This window comes from Silene latifolia, chromosome 2 (genome assembly GCF_048544455.1).
Source record: "Silene latifolia isolate original U9 population chromosome 2, ASM4854445v1, whole genome shotgun sequence".
Lineage (NCBI taxonomy): Eukaryota > Viridiplantae > Streptophyta > Magnoliopsida > Caryophyllales > Caryophyllaceae > Silene > Silene latifolia.
The window spans coordinates 156,986,622-157,008,319 of record NC_133527.1 but is presented as its reverse complement, the minus strand read 5'-3'; the positions used below and the strand labels follow the sequence as shown (position 1 = coordinate 157,008,319).

The 21,698-nt window shown below is 36.8% G+C and overlaps 1 protein-coding gene across 1 annotated transcript; it reads right to left on the bottom strand.

Annotated features, from left to right (window-relative positions):
- Nucleotides 1-728: 728 nt before the first annotated feature.
- Nucleotides 729-8,184, bottom strand: LOC141641499 (uncharacterized). The gene is made up of 6 exons (XM_074450159.1): nt 8,180-8,184; nt 7,951-8,059; nt 6,138-7,445; nt 5,317-5,989; nt 1,679-2,905; nt 729-1,630 (listed from the first exon to the last, which is right to left on the bottom strand). The coding sequence occupies exons 1-6, from the start codon at nt 8,182-8,184 to the stop codon at nt 729-731; spliced, it is 4,224 nt and encodes a 1,407-aa protein (XP_074306260.1).
- Between the last annotated feature and the right edge of the window lie 13,514 nt (nt 8,185-21,698).

Genomic DNA, 21,698 nt, shown 5'->3' with positions numbered 1-21,698 from the left:
GGTTGTAATCTTCGATTGACCTGGAGATCATACTTTGACTTTCGCCCTGTCTAAGACTCAGTCAAAGTGGGGGCTCTGTAGATACCCAGTATCTGCACCTCCCAAAACCACCCGATGATGATCGGACTATAACGTGTTTTTGATATGCGTGCATGGATTGCTTATACGTGAGACGGTTTAATGCACTACTCGAATATGAAAAATGATTTCAAAAGTTTTCTAACTTCATTTGCATTAAAATAACACTATTTAGAGTTAAAACCGTCTTCGGACCCAAGACCGACTCAGAAACCCGCAACTCGAGTCAACCTGAGTCAACCCGAGTCAACCCAAATCTCGAATGTCAAAAATAGTGCCATGAATGTCTTCATCATGTCATTTCCATTAAAATGACCCTATTTAGAGTCTAAACCGACACCGAGCTAAAAACCGACTCGAAATTCAAATTCCGACTCACACGGGTCAAACCCGAGTCAAAGATACAAAATACCTACCCCAAATATCACCTAAGAGGAAGCTTACACGGCTAAGAAAACCTCAAAGACCACAAATCACAACCAACAAAACATTGGTTAGAACAAATGCAAAATCCATATTTGCGAAAGAGACAATACACCCACTTGTTTTTTTTGGTGAAAATGTGAAAATATATTAATAAAGGATAATTAAGTTTACACTATCACCACCTACATAACATTTTTCCAAGCTAATACATCAGATAATCAATACTAATCATAAGCTGGTTCCCATGGTAATTTAGTCATCTTCAAACTCCATTTTCGTTCTTGGCACCTTCCTTGAATATCTTGCTTTACTTTCCTCAAGAGAAATCTAGGCGCCAAAACTCTATCTTCAATTCTCGCTATGTTCCTTGCATTCCATATGTGGTACCATAAAGCAACAATGGCTGCCCCAATAATCTGCTTCTTCATCAAAGAGGGGCATCTCCAAGCAGTATACCAATCTACCACACTTGTCTTAGGAATTGACATACCAAGCCACTCATTGAGGAGATCCCAGCAACGTGTGCAATAAGTACAATCAGAGAATAAATGTTGATGCGTTTCATTCTGTAATGAGCATATTGCACAGGCCATATCAGTAGTGATACCAAACCTAAACAGCCTATCCCTAGTCATCAGGCGACCCTGCACTATAAGCCATCCAACAAACGCATGTCTGGGCACCAGGGTCTTGTTCCAGATCAGAGGATACCAAGTGACTGGATGTTGTTGCCCCAAAAGCCATCTATACCCATTAGACACACTATAACTGCCTGGGAAAACAGCCCAAGTCCCAGTAACAAAACCAGGCTTCATAATGTCCATTACCTGGCAAATTTTCCGCCAAGTCCAACTGGTGTTAACAGTGGGTGTATAATTATACCATTCTCTCCCTTTCATATAAATATGACAGACCCACCTCAGCCAAAGGTGATCACTCTTAACAGCCAGCCAACTAGTGTATTTTCCAATGACAGCAGTATTCCATATTCTGGAATTAACAATACCCATGCCACCATGCTTCTTATCTTTACAAATATTATCCCAGTTTACAGTAGGAGTTTTACCATACTGGTCAGAACCAGACCATAGGTAGTTCCTACATATTCGTTCAATCCTGTCAATTACTGTAAGAGGGATAACAAATATACGACTCCAATAGGAATGCAACTAACTAAGAACAGCTTTTATGAGGACAAGTCTCCCTGCATAGCTCAGTTTCTTAGCCCCCCAGCTTCGAATTCTATTCACCACCTTCTCAATGAGTCTTGTACAGTCACCAATGCCCATCCTTTTATGAGATATAGGCACCCCTAGGTATCTAAAAGGAAAGACACCAGGTTTAAAACCAGAGATTCTCAGAATGTAATCAATCTCACCTTGCTCCATACCATTAAAGTAAATGTCTGACTTATCAGAGTTCATTTCCAAACAAGAGGAGCAAGAGAATGAAGCAAAGGCCCTTAGCAGCACCTTAATGGATGTTCTATCACCCCTACTAAACATCAACAAGTCATCAGCAAAACAGAGGTGAGTTAACTTTAAAGGTCTACAGAGAGGATGATAATTGAACTCAACCCTGCTAGTAACTTCATTCAGAATCCTACTAAGGTAATCCATGCAAATGGTGAATAGGAGGGGAGATAAGGGATCCCCTTGTCTAATCCCCCTTTTGCCAGGAAAAAATCCAAAAGAAGACCCATTAAGTGCAATGGTGTAACTAGGAGTAGTTACACAAGTCATGATCCAAGTTATCATTCTTTTAGGAAAGTTCAAGGCATGTAGCATTTGATCAATAAAATTCCACTCTACTGAATCATAAGCTTTTTTTAAATCTATCTTCATAATACTTCTGGGAGAGCAAGTTCTCCTCTTATATAGCCTCACAAGATCATGACAGATCAAGATATTGTCCACAATGTCCCTGCCCTGGATAAAAGCACTTTGGGATTCACATACAATAGAAGGCAAAACTGTGGCCAGTCTATTGCATAAAACCTTATAAATGATTTTGTAGAGGACATTGCAACACGCAATGGGTCTGAAATCAGCAACATTCACAGGTCGAGCTTTTTTGGGTATAAGGGTAAGTGTAGTGGAGTTCACCTGTCTTAACAACTGCCCAGAAACAAAATATTCCTGCACAGCCTCAATAATATCATCTTCAATGATCACAGATGCATCTTTAAAAAATTGAGAGTTATAACCACCAGGCCCTGGGGATTTGTTGGCAGGAATAGACTTTAAAGCAATCTGGATTTCTTCAATAGTAATATCCCTAATCATCTCCTCCCCTTGCTCAGTACTCACCACCTTCCCATTCCTCACAATAGGGATATGAATCTTCTGGACAGGCTTACTAGAGCCAAGAAGACCCATATAGTAGTCAATGAAAGCCTTTTCTATTTAAGGAATGGTATTACACTGATGCCCATCCATATCCTGGATAGTCAAGATCTTATTACTCATTCTTCTAGCCTTAATAATGCTATGGAAGTAACTGGTGTAATACACCCACTTGTATCTCAAGGTAGCTCGCGCCTCTTTAGGGTGTCTGCTTAGCCTCTAAGTAAATACAATCGACCTACCTCCCCACATTTCTCTATAAATACCAACCTTGACACCCCATAATTCTCACGCGAGCGTCCGCCCCCTCACCTCTCTCTTAAACTTCTAGACCCGACTTCCTAAGTCACAAAATCGACACGTGTTTACGACCTACCGATCGTAAATACAAGCCTTACACATTTTGTTTGGTACCGTCGCCGTCCATTCGACCGACCCATTTGACCAACTCAATTCATTAATCAACATGTTTTAATTAACATATTTTCAACATATTTTCAAAACAAAATCCTTTTTTAAGGCACCTTTTTTAAACTTCTTTGATCGCGATTAGTCACAACGAGAAAACTGTCTCTAAAGTCGTCTACTTCGCAAACATCAATATACGTAAGTTTGAGGGTGTAAATATCTCATTTATTTCATGTATTTACTGTTTTTATGAGTTCATATGCATGAACAATGCATAACACGATTCAAATATAGATTAGACGAGCCAAAATCGAGTTTTGGCCTGAGACAGAAGCTCCTTGCTATGCAGGGAGGCTCGCGCCTCTTGTGGGTGTCCAGGTCAGACTCATCCGTGTTTGTTCTCGTCTTTCCTCTTTATTACTTTCTTATTTACAATCGGTTTTATCATTTCAAATGTTTTAAATCGTTTTTATGACAAACTTTTTAACCATAAATTATAATCACCCTTGGTTCCATACACCATGACGGTTTAATCCGTGACTCGGTGATATTAATTGGTTAATTATATTTTAAAGGAAATCCTTTTCTTTTATTTACCATTTTATTTCATTTTTATGATAAACATATTTTGACCATTACAAAAATCATCCTTGGTTCTTTATACCATGACGGTTTATTCCGTGACTCGATGATATTACTGGTTAATTACATTTTAATGGGTATTTTAACACCCTTTTTCTTTTATTTACCATTTTTCTCATTTATTTACATTTGTAAATATATTAGTCATAATCTATAATCATCCTTGGTTCTTTATACCATGTCGTTTTAATCCGAGTACGATGACAAACTTGACTAATTACAAAGAAATGAACTTCACATATTTAGTTCAAATCAAACATTTTACATTTTTATTTGTAAACTATGATTTTCAAACTTGCAAATCCGACAACCAATATTACTAAGATAATAGTAATTATTCCGAGTCATGCAAACAACATTTGCAAATCATTCATCACAAATACGATTTCAAATAACCTTTCTAACAACCTTTTAAAATGGTTTTGAACAAGCTTTTTACAACCAGGAGACGCCTCTTGGTTCGGCTCATGGCTCGCGCCCTAAGAGGCCGTCTGTTTTCATATTTCAAAAACCCGGGCAGAGCCCCTTCCCTCGCCAATAGGCTCGTGCCTTAATAGGGCTGCCTGGCACTGCTCTGTCTCGTTTTAGCACTTGTCTAGGACGGTCCCGATTACGGTTAACCCGAATATATGACATATCAGATTGACAAGTTTACGTTTTTACACTTTGTCATTTGACACCCTTTTTCAAATAATGGATCGTGATAAGCACCATAATCCGAATTTGGTAAATGGATGTTTAATTTCTGTTTCACATGCAAATCAATCTAAATCCAACTTTGACACCAATTTCTTGGTACATGCATAAACAACCGACGTAGGAAATATTCACATGTTAGGTTAAGACTTTTGGATGCGCATTCATGCATATAAACCGTTTTATCAACTTTTGCACTTAAACAACCACGATCGATCAGTAGAGGCCGCTAACGCGGGCGGGATTGGGTGTCCGATTAAAGGGCTTCCAAATACGTACCCTCACCCTTTACTCAGAACCTTTGGATAGTGGATGACCTTATCAAGGGCGTACGAGAGTCATTTTAGGCATAGAATGCTAAAAGGGGGGACGAGTCCTTATCTTTAGTACCTTTGTCAAATACCGCTTTTTGCCTTGATTGACTTAGGTATAAAGTGGATTTCGAACGGGTTCCAGGCATCCCACAAATGCTTGGTGTCGACTCCGAATATCTCTAACATCGTTTCGAGACCTTTACCGAGATGAAACAGACCGATCTAAAGCGATCCGATCGAAAGCATTTTTACGTCGCCGAGCGTGGCTTTCAAAGGACCACTGCATGTCCACAGATTGGCTTGGCGTGCAGGTGGCCCATGACCGCAGATCGGTAGGTGGCCCAAATCCACAGACCGACCTATGGCCCATGTCCACAGGACCACAAGGTACTTGAAAGGAAGGTTACCTCTATGAAAACCAGAGACCTGCAAAATATTAGCCATAGCAACCTCTGGCATTCCATTAAAAAAGATCTCTGACTTCTCTTGATTAAGAAGTAAGCCTGATGCAGTAGAAAAAGTGGAGAAGCTTCTGAGTAACCACATTATGGCAGTCTCAGTCCCTATACTGAATAAAATGAGATCATCAACAAAAAGGAGATGATTGAGCCTGATGTGCCCACACAAAGGATGATAATGAAAGCCATCTTGATGAGCCGCCACTCTTAATATTCTTGACAAATACTCCATGCATATAGTGAAGAGCAAGGGAGATAATGGGTCCCCTTGCCTAAGTCCTCTCTGACCTTGGAAAAAACCAAAGAGACTCCCATTGAGAGCAAGTGAGAAAGCAGGAGTAGACACACACTTCATAATCAGATTGCTAAATTGCTTTCGGAAATTCATAGCATCTAACATTTGATCCAAAAAGTTCCATTCCACCGAATCATAAGCCTTCCTAAGATCTATCTTGATCAGACATCTAGGAGAGGTAGCCTTTCTATTATACAGTCTAACCAAGTCCTGACAGATCAAAACATTGTCAACAATACTTCTCCCCTTCACAAAACCTCCTTGGTTAGGACTGATCAAGTCAGGAAGCACACTGGAAAGCCTATTACAAAGAATCTTAGCAATGCCCTTATAGATAGTGTTACAACAAGCTATGGGTCTGAACTCTAAAACACTACTAGGATTAGAATTTTTAGGAATCAAAGTCAAAGTAGTAGTGTTCACTTACCTCAATAACTGACTAGTCTGAAAAAAAATCCTTAATTGCAGCACATACCTCATCACCCACAACATCCCAAGTGTCTTTGTAGAATTGACTTGTAAAGCCATCAGGACCGGGAGACTTGATAGAAGGAATAGAGAAAATACTCTCCTTAATCTCTCTATCAGTCACAGGAGCTAACAGCAGGGGGATGTGAGCATCAGTAATAATGGGACCAGTCCTCACAGTTGGAAAATGAACAGCATCAGTAGACTCTCTGGACCCCAGGAGAGTTTTATAATAGGACAGAAAAGCCTGCTCAATAGTGTCAGTAGTGTCACACATCACTCCATGCTGATCTTTAATGCACATGTTACGGTTGTGAATCTGCCTTGCTCTTATGTGGGAATGAAAAAATCTGGTATTGTCATCACCAAATTTAATCCAATCCACCTTAGCTTTTTTACTAAGGTAGCTATGCTGCATCTTGCAAAGCTGACTATAAGAAGCTGCTGCCTCTCTCTCAGCAGCCATAATGTTAACATCAATAGGACTATTATGCATCTGAATCTGTAATTCTTCCAGAAGCACTCTTGCAACCCCTACAGCTTTCTCAATATCTGAGAATCTATTCTTGTTCAAAGTTTTAAGAGGAGCCTTCAAAAGTTTCAATTTAGTGATCACCTTGTACATCAGAGTTCCATCTATATTAGTGCCCCACACGGATTGAACAATATCACTAAACTGAGAATCCATACTCCACATATTAAAATATCTGAAGGGTGGTTTTCTTTTCTCCCTATCAGGTCTCTTATGGCAAACAGAAGAATTGTGATCAAATAGTGCTTCAGGAAGGAAGTGAGCATAAGAATCAGGATAACCATCCATCCTTTCAGAATTAACCAGGAATCTGTCAATCCTGTAAAAGCCTCGAGCAGAAGGAATTTGTTTGTTATTCCAGGTAAAAAAGGCTCCATTCCCAGTGATATACTGAAGTCCACAATACTGCACACAGTCCCTGAATGCTGCAATATCATTCCAAGTCACTTCTCTCCCAATCCGTTCATTAAAATGTAATACATTGTTGAAATCTCCACAAACACTCCATGGTCCAGTATTATTATCATGAATATCCCTCAGGTGAGCCCAAAGATCAACTCTCATCTCATCTTCACTGAACCCATAAACCACAGTGAAAATGAAACTAGCCCCAGTAGCAAGTTCATTAACTTTAGCTGAAATGGCTTGAGCAGCAACACAAATAGTAGCAACACTAAAGAAATTAGGATTCCAAATAAGCCAAACTCTACCCCCATGACGAAAATTATTATTATTAATGTCTTGCCAATGAGAGCCAAGGTTATTAAGAATTAAGTCAAAATCCTGCAATTTCACTTTAGTTTCCACTAACCCATAAAGTCCTACATTATTCTAAGCAAGGAACTTCCTAATATCCTGCTGTTTATTCTGACTATTAAGTCCCCTAACATTCCAACAACCTATTTTATCCATTTGAAAAAGTATGTGGTATTTCTTCCATTCCCCCATTCATATTTCTTTTACCCTTAGCAGAAACAGCTTCAGCATAAGACTTACTAAGTTATAAGTGAGAACATCCCATTTGATGCTCTTGCCTAGTAACCTGTTGGATTACTGACACTGATGTAAGTAAATAAGAATCGTGATGGACCACACCCCCATAAGGAGCAGGAGATGGCTATCTGTGAACAACAACAGGAGTGCTCACTACTTTTTTGACAGGTCTCCAGACTTTCTGAGGCACTTTTGGAGCAGTAGGGGGTTTGGTTCTAGGTTGCCTAGTCTAAGGTTCTTGCTTTGGTTTGAATATATCAGTAGTGTGACCAATACCCTTACAAGTACTACATACTATGGGTTTCCATTCATACTCAACTAGAACCCTAACTTCAACACCATTCTCATCCAGAAAGACTATATGATCAGGGAACGATTGCCCAATCTCCACTTCAACCAAAAGTCTATCATATGATGAGTCATTTTTGTATACATTTTTATGCCTCCCCTTTATATTATTTGAGACGATTTACGTGCTATATTATGCCATTTACATGCTTATTAAGTTAGAATCTAGTTACTACCGCATTTTGGTGTTTAAATGCAGGAATCATGCATTTGTGGAGCAAGCGAGCATACCGGAGCACCGCGGAGCTGGCATATAGGACACACGCTGCATGGCACGGATTTCTAGAAGATAAAGACAAGATTTGATATGGATTTGTTCGAAGAACCGAAGACCAGAAGCCAAACTCAACCGAATTTAACCAAACTTGATCTAGTTTGGAATGGGAAATTAAAAGGAGTTCACGCCGTAGCGAAAGAAGTTTGTCAGAGACAAACTCGACCGAGTTTCACTAAACTCGATCGAATTACGACATGAACCGGCTGACGTGTCTTTTATTTCCGGATATTCTATTTTACCTAATTTCTATAATAAGTACTCGGACGAATTAATTTAGGTTACGCTATTATTATTCAGTTAGACTTTTCTCTCAAGAAATTTTAGCAGGAAGAAAACTTTCTTAGCATTCAGATCTAGAATTCTTTGCATCCAAATTTACGGTACTTTGTTTATCTTTATTTACTATCAATCAATTTAGTTTCTGTTCAATTATTAGTATCTCTTATTTTCTTTTATGCTTTCAATCATGTCTTCTATAATTATTATTGTTGTTATTTTAATTAGTATGCGTGGCTAAATCCTTTAATCTAGGGTGAAAGGGGATCTAGGTTGTTAGAAAAGGGTTAGTATGAATTGATTGTAAAATTGCTCTTAATTGTTGTTTGATTATCGTATTACTTCTAATTAGTTAATTACTGATCAGAATTGATTAATTAGTCTTGCATAAACTAGGATTATCACTGACCGGGTTAAGACTAGTATAGGCCACGATAATTGAATAGAGATAATTTAATGATAGCGATCGCATGATAAATTAGATCTAAAAGAAATATTGAATCGACTGATCATATGACTTTCAACAATATAAATTGCTCAATCAATGAATTAAATTCTACCCTTTGATGATGACCTAGTGAACCCAATCCCTAGACTCTTTAATATTATTGTTATTCGTCTTTATTTACTCGTTATTAGTTTATTAGATAACAAACAATCAAAACCCCCACAACTGGTTACTTTAAGACAGATTTAAATATAAACAAACTAGATAATCACCGCCCTCCTGTGGATTCGACCCTGACTTACCGCTAGCTATCTTGTTAGTAGTAATATAGGATTTATTTTGATTAAGGCAAACGACTGAAAATAACCTTATCAATTTTGGCACCGTTGCCGGGGAGGCAACAATTGTTCTGTTTGTTTCTGTTTATTTTTGTCTTTTGTTTCAGGGAACTTCAGTTCCTTGAGGCAGTTTTATCTTTTCTTGTTGTTTTCATGTATGCCCAGGTCTAACAGGTTAGAGATTATACCTTTTGATCCCAAGCCAGAAAAGACTTTTCTGCATTTATTTAAAATTTCAAAGAGAAGTAAGTCAAGTGGAAGACTTGAGTACACTTGACTACGAGCGGTATACTTTTGCAGAAGATTTATCCTTAGAAGAGGATACACTTATTTCTGCAGCTGTGACTTCTACAACACCAAAGATGCCTACATTAGCAAGTCACTCCGAACCCGCGGTTGATTCTATTCCTAAAGGCTTCAAGCTCCCTACCGCTGATAAGGGAACTTTTGAGATCAAGCCTTCTTACATAAGCTTGATAGAGAGGAATTTATTTGGAGGAAAACCAGGAGAGGACCCCGCAAAGCATATGGAGAAATTCGTTACTTATTGTTGTTCTATTCCTTTAACAGCTGGGGTGTCTCAAGATCAGGTCAAGCAAACTCTCTTCCCTTTCTCTTTGAGAGATGATGCAGCTGAGTGGTTAAGGGACTTAGACATGGAGACCGACGCAATTACCAAATGGACTTCTCTAGCTCTTGCATTCTACAAGAGGTATTTTCCACCACAGAAAACCAATGCATTGAGAAGTCAGATTACAAGTTTTAAACAGGGTCCTACTGAGGATTTTAATGAAGCTTGGATACGGTTCAAAAGACTAGTGCGGTCCGTCCCTCACCATGGATTTGAGATTTGGTTCCTTTGCAACCAGTTTTACAACGGGTTGTATGATGATCATAGAGCTTTACTTGATTCTGCTGCTAATGGGAGATTCCAAGATAACACTAATAACAGTAATGCTTGGAAGTTGATTGATCAAATTTCTACTCACACAGCTGAGTATGGTAACCCTAGAGGAAGTAAGAGAGGAAGTGGCTCAGATAGTGCGGTCGCGGCACAGTTGGAGACTATATTGGCTCAAATAGCTGAATTGAAGACTACCCAATCCTTGGGTAAGCAAGAGATGGTTCATATGGTTCAACAAGAAGTGTCCTGCGAGAGATGTGGTATAGATGGCCACATTGCGACCAAATGTATGAGTACTATTGAGCAAGTTCATGCCTTCCAATCTTTCAAGCAAGGTACACCATATTCTAATTTCTTTCAAGCTCCTCAACAAGGTACCTATATTATTCCTCCAAATCGTGGTAATCAGCCACAAGGAGGTTATCAAAGGCCAAATCAAGGAGGTTTTCAACAATTTCAACCTCCTCCTCAAGCTCCAAGTAATGAAGTATCGGAGTTAAAAGCTCTATTGCAACAAACTCTGATGATGCAACAAAGGCAAACGGCTCAAATCTCTGAACTTATGGCTCATAATAAGATGTTGGACACTCAAGTTGCTCAAATTGCGGCTCAAAATCCATCAAAACAGTCCGGTCTTCCTCCTCAAGGTAAACAAGCACATGAGCACGTTAATTCTATTTCTTTGAGGAGCGGTACTTCTTATAACGGTCTGGACATGCCCATTAATGATGATGAAGTTCCATACATGCATCCTAGAGGATTGGGGAATTTGGAATTGAGCGACGATGAGAAAGATGCCAGTAATGATTCAGCACTTCCTACAAAAAAGAAGGACGAGGCAGAAGCTATTTTACATGAAACTCGACAGAGTTCCAAAAAACTCGATAGAGTTTCGTCTCAAATTGTTAATGATGCTACTGGAAGTAACGTGGGTTATGATACTAGAGTTTCAGATGAAACTCGACAGAGTTTCAGAAAACTCGATCAAGTTTTGTCTCCTGTAGCTCCTGATGTGCCTGTTTCGTCGAGTTCTGCAAAGAAAGCCGTGCCAATTACTATTCCACTACCTTTTCCGCATCGACAACAGAAGTCTTTACTTGATACGCAACTGAAGCGATTCATAGAAGTAGTGAAGGACTTGCAAGTGAGTGTTCCATTTACTGATTTGATCACTCAAGTGCCGGCTTATGCGAAGTTTTTGAAAGACATATTAACAAGGAAGAGATCCTTTGATGAAGTAGAGACGGTTGCATTCACTCAGAAGTGCACAGCTGCGATGCACGCTACCATTTCCTCAAAGTTAAAGGATCCAGGGAGTTTTTCTATCCCTTATCATATAGGTCATTTAGCTATTAGTAAAGCCCTTTGTGATTTAGGGGCTAGTGTTAGTGTCATGCCGTATTCAATTTGCAAAAAGTTAAATATGGGTCAACTCCGTATCACTAATATGACCTTACAAATGGCCGACAGATCTTTAAAGAAACCTATGGGTGTCTTAGAGGATGTGCCCGTTAGAGTAGGGAAGTATTTCATTCCAGTTGACCCATATTGTTATGGATATGGCTGAAGACTCTCAAGTACCCATCATTCTTGGTAGACCATTCCTCCACACTGCAGGAGCACTTATAGATGTTAAGGATGGTAGTCTGACACTAAGAGTTGGGGATGACACTATTAGATTTGTTCTTGACAATACTTTAAAACGTCCTCCTGATTTAAAAGCTTCTTGTCATATGATTAATGCTCTTGATCCTACTTTTGATGATTGTCTTACTTTATGTTTCGACAGGAATCCACATGACGCCTCTGCTGCTGCGTCATATCCATGGAGCAAGGAAGTGGATGAGATATAGAAGCTTATTTATGGAGATGATCCTCCTCCTGAGATGATTTACAGCCGTGATGAGACTGTTGACATAGAAGCTGAATTGGATGCTTTGGAAACTGAAATTTTCAAAGAGGAGCCGGTTGGAGTTTTCGATGAAGCTTCTATGACGGACGAAGTGCTTTATCTCCTTCCTCAAGAGGATGACCTGAAGAATGATGGACATTGCTCATATTTTATTTTGGACTTTGAGTTTGATGAGCCAGGACATTTTTCATTGCTTTTATTCTTTGCTTGGACTATTTATTGGTGCTACTTATGTTTGTGTGTAGCACATGCGCTACTTTTTGATTTACTGTTGCGAGCTTTAACTTGTATTGATTATGATTTGTGTGCGAATTTATTTTAAATGCAGGAAATATGCTCGACAGAATGGATCCTCGATCGAGTGTCATAGGGCTCGATCGAGTACTCATGTATTTTGGGTCAGTAACGTAGCCAGACGATAATAGGATTTGCGCGGTTGATATTTTCCCCTTTTCTGCAACTGGTTTGGGGAAGCTCTTATTCATACAACCGGTACTATCTTTCCTTGTACTTTCTTCTATTGTACTTAGTTAGTTGATTTTCTCCTTTCTTTATTTGTTAGTAGTGTCCTTTAGGCTGTTGTTGTTGTTGGATTTATGTGATTGCTCTGCTGTTAGCGTCACACTGAGGACACTGTGACATTTAGGTTTGGGGAAGGGTATTTATTTACGTTGTGTGCCTTTTATTCAAAAAAAATTAGAAAATTTCAAAAACTCAAAAAATATGTTTTTTCCCCTTTGTTATTTCTTTGTGTGTTTTTGGTAGATTTTTGGTAAACTGGATCACTATGATGATAATTTGCATTGCTTCTGCATTTGAATCCTAGCTAAGCTTTCCATGTACTTTGTTTTGACCCGTTAGTTTAAGGAAATAAAGCTCAATGAACAAGTTTGACCGTATTTGTCATGCCTCTTACTTAGTAGATTTGACAAAATTAGTTGGTAAACCACTTAATTTCTGAGGTTTTTAGAGCTTCCTAGGCCAGGAACATTTATAAACTGGTCTCCTTGTTATTTAGGCTTGAGTGTGGTTCTCCTTGTGGAATATGTAATATCAAACTGCATAAATGTGAAACTAGTTTCTTGATGCTTTTACAATTTCATTGACTAAGTACATGTGATAGGTAATTCTACCCGTTCATATAAGCCTTACATTACCCTATGTTTAGCCTTTTTGAACCCTTGTAGCCTGTTTTTATCCCTTATCTTTAGCTACAATCCTATAATTTGCCTACCCTTCGGGACAGTCGCAGTTGTTTTTATCATGCCTATGTTAGCTATTATGGTCGGGTTGGGACATGATGTCATTGTGGGTATAGCTACTATTTTTGTTGCAATTGTGTTAGTCTCTTATGTCGATAAAGAGAGGTTATGAAGCAAAGAAAAAAAAATGAAAAAAAAGCAAAAAAAGCAAAAAGAAAGAAGAAGAAAAAAAAAGAGAAAAAGAGAAGAGAAAAAAATTGAAAGAATTGCTTCATCATATTTGTTAAGAGACTATATGGGGTTTACTAGAGTCTAATGCATATTTGGGGAGTGGCTCATTGCCTCCCATATGTTGTCAATGTTGAGATTATTTCTCTAGTTGGGATTGTTTATGTTTTTATATGTATTGTTAGAATTGGTCTTGGTTATTGTAGCTGCGACTACCGTCTTAGCCTCCATAACGTGCTTCGGCACAAGCCTTTTCTACCTAGCCCATTTACCACCCTTGTTGTCCTAGATCCAGGAACGGGCTATCTTAGGCTGTTAGAGCCCCAGATGCTAGAAAGAGAGAAAGACCTTGTTCGGCCTAAACTTGGCGAAAAGGATTGGGGATGAGGATGACGCTCTTCAGCACGTCTTTCTCAAGTACTGTGCTTGCACCTTGTGTTAGGAGTTGTACTTTTGTCTATATATGAATGCGTATTAGTTGGGGAAATTTTTATCATATTCGATTGCAAGCATGTTTCATAAGTTGAGTGAGTGTACTATTTCTTTCTATCTCACATAAACTCACCTTTACATATACTTATGAGTGCATGAGTGAATCCGCGAGAATCCGACTATATTTTTGTCTAGCAAGATTGAACGGTAATTGGATTTTGTCTACAATACACTGTCATGTAAATCTTGTGACTTGAGCTGCATTTTCTATTTTCCTGTGCTTTTGAATTTGTTTCATTGGTACGCTTTGGTCATTACTTCGTTCCAGATATGGATAGCTTGGGATTTGTATGTGCTTTAGCATTAGCTCTGAGTTATTCCTTTTTACCATTTGTATGTTTGCAATTTGTAATTTGTGATAATTTGCTTGAGGACAAGCAAAAAGATGGTTTGGGGAAGTTTGATGAGTCATTTTTGTATACATTTTTATGCCTCCCCTTTATATTATTTGAGACGATTTACGTGTTATATTATGCCATTTACATGCTTATTAAGTTAGAATCTAGTTACTACCGCATTTTGGTGTTTAAATGCAGGAATCATGCATTTGTGGAGCAAGCGAGCATACCGGAGCATCGCGGAGCTGGCATATAGGACACACGCTGCATGGCACGGATTTCTAGGAGATAAAGACAAGATTTGATATGGATTTGTTCGAAGAACCGAAGACCAGAAGCCAAACTCAACCGAGTTTAACCAAACTCGATCTAGTTTGGAATGGGAAATTAAAAGGAGTTTACGCCGTAGCGAAAGAAGTTTGTCAGAGACAAACTCGACCGAGTTTCACTAAACTCGATCGAGTTACGACATGAACCGGCTGGCGTGTCTTTTATTTCCGGATATTCTATTTTACCTAATTTCTATAATAAGTACTCGGACGAATTAATTTAGGTTACGCTATTATTATTCAGTTAGACTTTTCTCTCAAGAACTTTTAGCAGGAAGAAAACTTTCTTAGCATTCAGATCTAGAATTCTTTGCATCCAAATTTACGGTACTTTGTTTATCTTTATTTACTATCAATCAATTTAGTTTCTGTTCAATTATTAGTATCTCTTATTTTCTTTTATCCTTTCAATCATGTCTTCTATAATTATTATTGTTGTTATTTTAATTAGTATGCATGGCTAAATCCTTTAATCTAGGGTGAAAGGGGATCTAGGTTGTTAGAAAAGGGTTAGTATGAATTGATTGTAAAATTGCTCTTAATTGTTGTTTGATTATCGTATTACTTCTAATTAGTTAATTACTGATCAGAATTGATTAATTAGTCTTGCATAAACTAAGATTATCACCAACCGGGTTAAGACTAGTATAGGCCACGATAATTGAATAGAGATAATTTAATGATAGCGATCGCATGTTAAATTAGATCTAAAAGAAATATTGAATCGACTGATCATATGACTTTCAACAATATAAATTGCTCAATCAATGAATTAAATTCTACCCTTTGATGATGACCTAGTGAACCCAATCCCTAGACTCTTTAATATTATTGTTATTCGTCTTTATTTACTCGTTATTAGTTGATTAGATAACAAACAATCAAAACCCCCACAACTGGTTACTTTAAGACAGATTTAAATATAAACAAACTAGATAATCACCGCCCTCCTGTGGATTCGACCGTGACTTACCGCTAGCTATCTTGTTAGTAGTAATATAGGATTTATTTTGATTAAGGCAAACGACTGAAAATAACCTTATCATCATACCCCAACCTGGTTTTATTTTCAGTAGCTGTATCTCGTTTCAGGAATTTACCAATAAGTCCTGTAATTTTAGTCAAGCTTGACTGCCCCCAGAACTTTAATGGCAACCCACATAAACGAAACCAAATAAGGACATACTGGACCCTTTCCTTCTGCATACTACAAGACTCAGTCCAAGGTTTGACAACTAAAGGTTTATTATCAAACATAGGAAAACCCTGCTTTAACACAAGACTTTGAATCTCAACAGATGGAAACCTCACAAGAAAAACTCCATTCGGTAAGAAAGATATCTTCTCATATTTATGAATTCCCCAAATTTTTTCAATAAATCCTAGAAGGAGCTCCCAAGGAGGGTTCCCTCCCAAAACATAACACACCACAACAGTCTCCCAAAATTTAATCTCAGAATCAACATCTTCCACATTCAATTGAAGCAATGGCGGTGAATTAGAAAAAGAACCAGTTTCCTTAGAAGGAGAAGACCGTTTACCTGTCACAACCGTCCACCCTTCCTCAAGCACTTCCGCAGTCTCAGCCGGAACAACAAGAGAAGGGACTGCCTCCACAACAAGTTCTGCCAGCTCAATCACCGGAATTCCGACAATATCCCTCAAATCCTTTGTTTTCTGAGCATCACAGGATTGAGGAACCCCAATGATCCCATGAGAAAATTCCGGAGATTCCATATCGAACCTAATTCGTTGCAATTATTAAAAGACAAGCAAAGCTTAGCGCGAGATCGAATTCTACTATTTTTTTGAGATTTTTGCGATTTTTTTGTGATTTTTCTTGCCATTTTGCAAGTCAAAACCCTAGAAAACCTAGAGAGGGATCCCCAGTGCCAAACTTTGAGCGATGATAGAATGCGACGATCTCATATCTTTTTAACGTGAGACACGATCGTCATTATAATTTAAGACGATCTTCCATCAATTTAATATGAGACAGCTTCTCATCTGTCTATTTCGAAACGATCTCATATCTATTTAACGTGAGACGGTCGTTTATCTATTTCATGCGAGATAGTCTATTGTTATTATAATTTAAGACAATCTTTTGTCAATGTCATTACAAGGGATATAATATCTCATTACATTAATGTAAAATAGTAGTCTTCTATCAAAACAATCTTATATCAGTTCACTATCTCATTAATGTAAAATAGTAGTCTTCTATCAAAACAATCTTCTCAACATTTCCTCTCCTTCTTCTCCCACAAAAGCTCTTTGGGACTTCTTTCTTACTTCCATTCTCCAATCCCGACTCATTTCCTACAAAATGAGACATGCACATATAGTATGGGAGCAACGACACAAAATGCAAACAAAAGGGATAGAAACCGCCCCGAAACGCGTCAAAACGCGTGAAAAAAGGGAGGAAATGCTAACCAAATAGCGACTCATCACTAGCCACCCTAGCCTTCTTCTTGTCAAAACAAGGCTTTAGCTTCCAACTCGGGTCTCCGACTTCATCAAACTTCCAAGCTCCAAACTCGAGATAACTCGGTACAATTATACATTATAAGCACAAAACAAGTGCTAAAAACGAACATACACAATCCTGTATAAAGTAACGCATTTAGCTCCCCAAAATCACTTAATCGACCGCCTTATCATATATAAAACCCGTCTTATCACTAATCTTACGAGGTTGCAATATCTGCACTTGGACAAACTTTATTTTACATTCAAGGTCAAACACAATATTAATCCATATATATTTTCTATAAATACGAAGTATTACTCAAAATACTTTTCTTTGAGGACGACAATTGACAATAAGCGCTAAAATGTCAAATACTCATGTCTTTTCTAATTCCCTTATACTAAAAGAATAAGAAAACTGAAAATTTTCCCGCTTAAATGCTTTTAACTAGAAATTGGGCATAACTTTATCTAGATATGTATTGGACCTAATATATGCCTTTTATGTGTCATAGGCCCTGTTCTTTTGGACCAAACGAATCGATCCGAATCGAATCGAACTTATAGGATCTCGAATCGAATCGATCTCGAATTTATAGGATCTGAACTGAACTTATAGGATCTGAACTTATAGGATCTGAACTGAACTGAACTTATAGGATCTGAACTGAACTTATAGGTTCTGAACTGAACTTATAGGATCTGAAATGAACTGAACTTATATGATCTGAACTGAACTTATAAGATCTGAACTGAACTAAACTTATAGGAGCCGAACTTAACTTAATTTTATTTTATTTTATTTAACTTAACTATTATTATTATTATTATTATTATTATTATTAATAATATTATTTTTTTTTTTTATTTATTATTATTATTATTATTATTATTATTATTATTATTATTATTATTATTATTATTATTATTATTATTATTATTACTACTACTACTTGCCAAGAGAGAACATTGATAAAAAAAATTATAGTCTAAAACACAAGGTAAAATAATAACATTTTTCCGCTTTATATGCATTGGTTTGTTCATACATTATACTACGATTACATTACAATAACAAATAAATCACATATTATATTTTTTTTCCTAACCATTTATTTCCATATTATCATAATCCTCATCACTTTCATCTTCACTATCACTCTCAACAATGGATCCATTGCCTCGCAAAATGTTTTTGACTATGTTGTTTCGTACCTAATACATGGCCTTATTCCAATTTTTATCAAACATGCCCAAATCTATTGTGACGCTGAAATTATTAATGAGAGGAGTGATTTTTTTTTTAAATAATAATGTATGTATCGAATAATTAATGTCAAATGTTTTTGTATCGGTCTTTAAAAATAATACTCTGTATATAGCTTTTCTGAACTAAATTTATAAGATCTGAATTTTTCTGAACTGAACTTATAGGATCTGAACTGAACTTATAGGATCTAAACTGAACTTATAGGATCTGAAGTGAACTGAAATTAAGTGACTTTAAGTCCAAAAGAACAGGGCCATACTATCTTATAAACACGATAGCTTTTATAGTTGGGTCAAATGTATTTTATTCATTATTATCTCATTAGTCCAATATATGTATCTTAAATGTCGTAAATATTATATTTAAAACGTATGCAGATTTTACTCATATTATTAAAGTCAATGTGTGCTTTTCACTTTTCTATTCTTTAAATTTTTTACTCTATTTAAATTGTTACTCTGTATATTGTAACAAAAATTACAAAAATACTTATATGCTTCAAATGCGTAAAAATAAGCATAAGTTTTTGTAATTAAACTAACAATCTTATTTTTTTAATCATAAACTTATCGCGAGTAAAAACGTAAAATTCGCTGTATTTTAATTCTTAGTATTTTTACACATTAACAATTGTAGATAATTAAAAATAAAATTCAAAGTTCATTTATATATTATTATTAGCTCTAATTATTAAGTTCTCTACACACGGCAATTTAAAATACCGTGCATTCGCACGGGCTCTATACTAGTAATGATAAAGAAAACTCCAAATAATGAATTGACAATTTGAAATCATCTAATCAAAGGATAATACTAATAATGCATGCATCTTCGCTAAAATGCTAAATACTCATGTCTTTTCTAATAATGCATGCATCTTCGCTAATCTTTGCGAAGTTGCAAAATCTACCACTTGGACAAACTTCATTTTATATTCAAGGTCAAACACAATAGTAATCCAATAATCCAAATATATTTTCTACAAATAAATATTACTCAAAATACTTTTCTTTGAGGATGACAATGCTCATGTCTTTTTCTAATACTCGTAATGATAAAGAAATCTCCAAATGATGAATTGACAATTTGACATCATCTAATATAATCAAGGATAATACTATTGTGATAAAGAAAACTCCAAATGTTAAAGAAACTCCAAAGGTTTTTTTTTTAAAACTACCCTTTATTTAGGATCATTTGTAAACAACTACCTTTTATTTTATTTTTGGCTTTCAACTACCTTTCATTTCTTCATTTTGCGAAAGACTATCAAAAATCCACTTTCGGCGAAAAAAAAAGTCAACTTTCCAGCGTTGACTTACTATTTCATGTTGAATCTAACTCTTTACCTCATAATCCTAATAAACGATGATAAAGATTGATTAAATCCAACATTAATCACCTCAATTTGTCTATCTTTTACCCAAATCAAAGTTCTAATCACCGAAACAAAATCATCATTGATATTAATCTTAACATGATAAATAATTTTTCAATAATAATGATCTATTATGGCCTTGTTGGCAAAATTAACTCTGAGTGTTAACTATTCGAAAATAATCATGGATTCACTCTTAGATTACTTGTGTGCTACTATCTTATTAGTTTTCTTATAAACATCATCTTACCATAAAGAGAGAAAGAAGGTACTTTAATATGACTTAGATGGACATTAGGTTGATGACTCATGAGTAGTCTATAATGTTGTTGAAATGTAAGGGTGAAGGTGACAATGGTAGTAAAGGTGACGACGGAGATGGAGATGGAGATTGAGATGGTTGATGCGTTGGTATTGCTTTGAACAAACTTTGATAAGGTGTTGGGCATGGATAAGAGCTTTCTCAGATTTTGTTGGGTGAACAAAGGGAGAAATATGGGTTATATGTGTGAAAAAAGGGAGAAAAGAGCAAGTTAACGCCGGAAAGTTGGCTTTTTTTCGCCGAAAGTAGATTTTTGGTAATCTTTCGCAAAATGAAGAAATAAAAGGTAGTTGAAAGCCAAAAATAAAATGAAAGGTAGTTGTTCACAAATGACCCTAAATGATAAATTTGTATAATACTAGTAGGAGTAGTAGGTTAAAGATCTACATTTGACTCAGTCAGTCCATACAATCTTTATAATATAATTTCATTTTGAGGTAAGGGTGAGAAAAAGGAGCCTATTATCTCTCCATCGCCTCAAAAGAAATGGATAGGCAAGTACTTATTAATGTTCGGATCGCTTATTGATAACATCTAACGAATTTAAATTTACGCATAAAAATAAAGAAAAATGAGGGTGAAAGAGGAAATTATTGTTTAAGGAAATTGTGAGAGGAAATGGAGAGAAAAGAAATAGAGAGGATCCATTTCTAAGACAAAGGACTGAACTTTCAATTATTTTACCGTTAAAGACCCAAACATTTAAATTTCCAGCTAAGGGGTTCAAATGATGTTCCGTTACCATTGTTACCGTTAGCACTCCTCCCGTTAGCATTAAGCTCTTTATTTGTATCAAAGTCAACTAGAGTTTCTACACTTATTTATTTTAGGGTTATTTTACGGGAATAATCCAAACTATGTGTCCCCTTCTTATATTAATCCATGCTAGTGTTTAACTGAGAAAAATCTCAACTTTGCCATCATTTAACTTGTATTGAACTTGGGGCATAATTGACCTGTTAATACCGGTTTCACAACAGGTCAATTTTTTTTTTTAAACTATCTGATTCCTTCATTATCCTTTCATCCTTCTCCTTTATTTCTCTTTCCCCGAATACCACCGCCCTAAACATCAACGGAAATCCTTCATCAAAATCCACCGCCCTCTACATCATCATGCGCCGCCTTATTTTTGTGTGTATAGGAATCGCCAGACGCTAAACACTGCTGATCCAGTGGCATTGGCGTTGGCTCTAGCCCACCGCCGAGGAGGCACATGAAACCAGATTTGCGCGCAGCCACACTAAGCTCGAGGATGCGAAGCAAGCAATTCGACTCTCCACCGGTGTCGACATCACCACCCTATCCGTCAACGTCGGATACTTTTGAGGCCCTTAAGAAAGCATTTGGAATTCGTGGGCCTAGTCTAGATGTTGATATGTAATAAGGGGTATTGAGTTTTTGATCGAACTTGAATCTCAATAGTTGGATGTTAATGATTGATGTTAATTTGATGGGATGTTTTTAATTTTATTAATGTTGTTTTGCTGTTGATGTCGGTGGTCT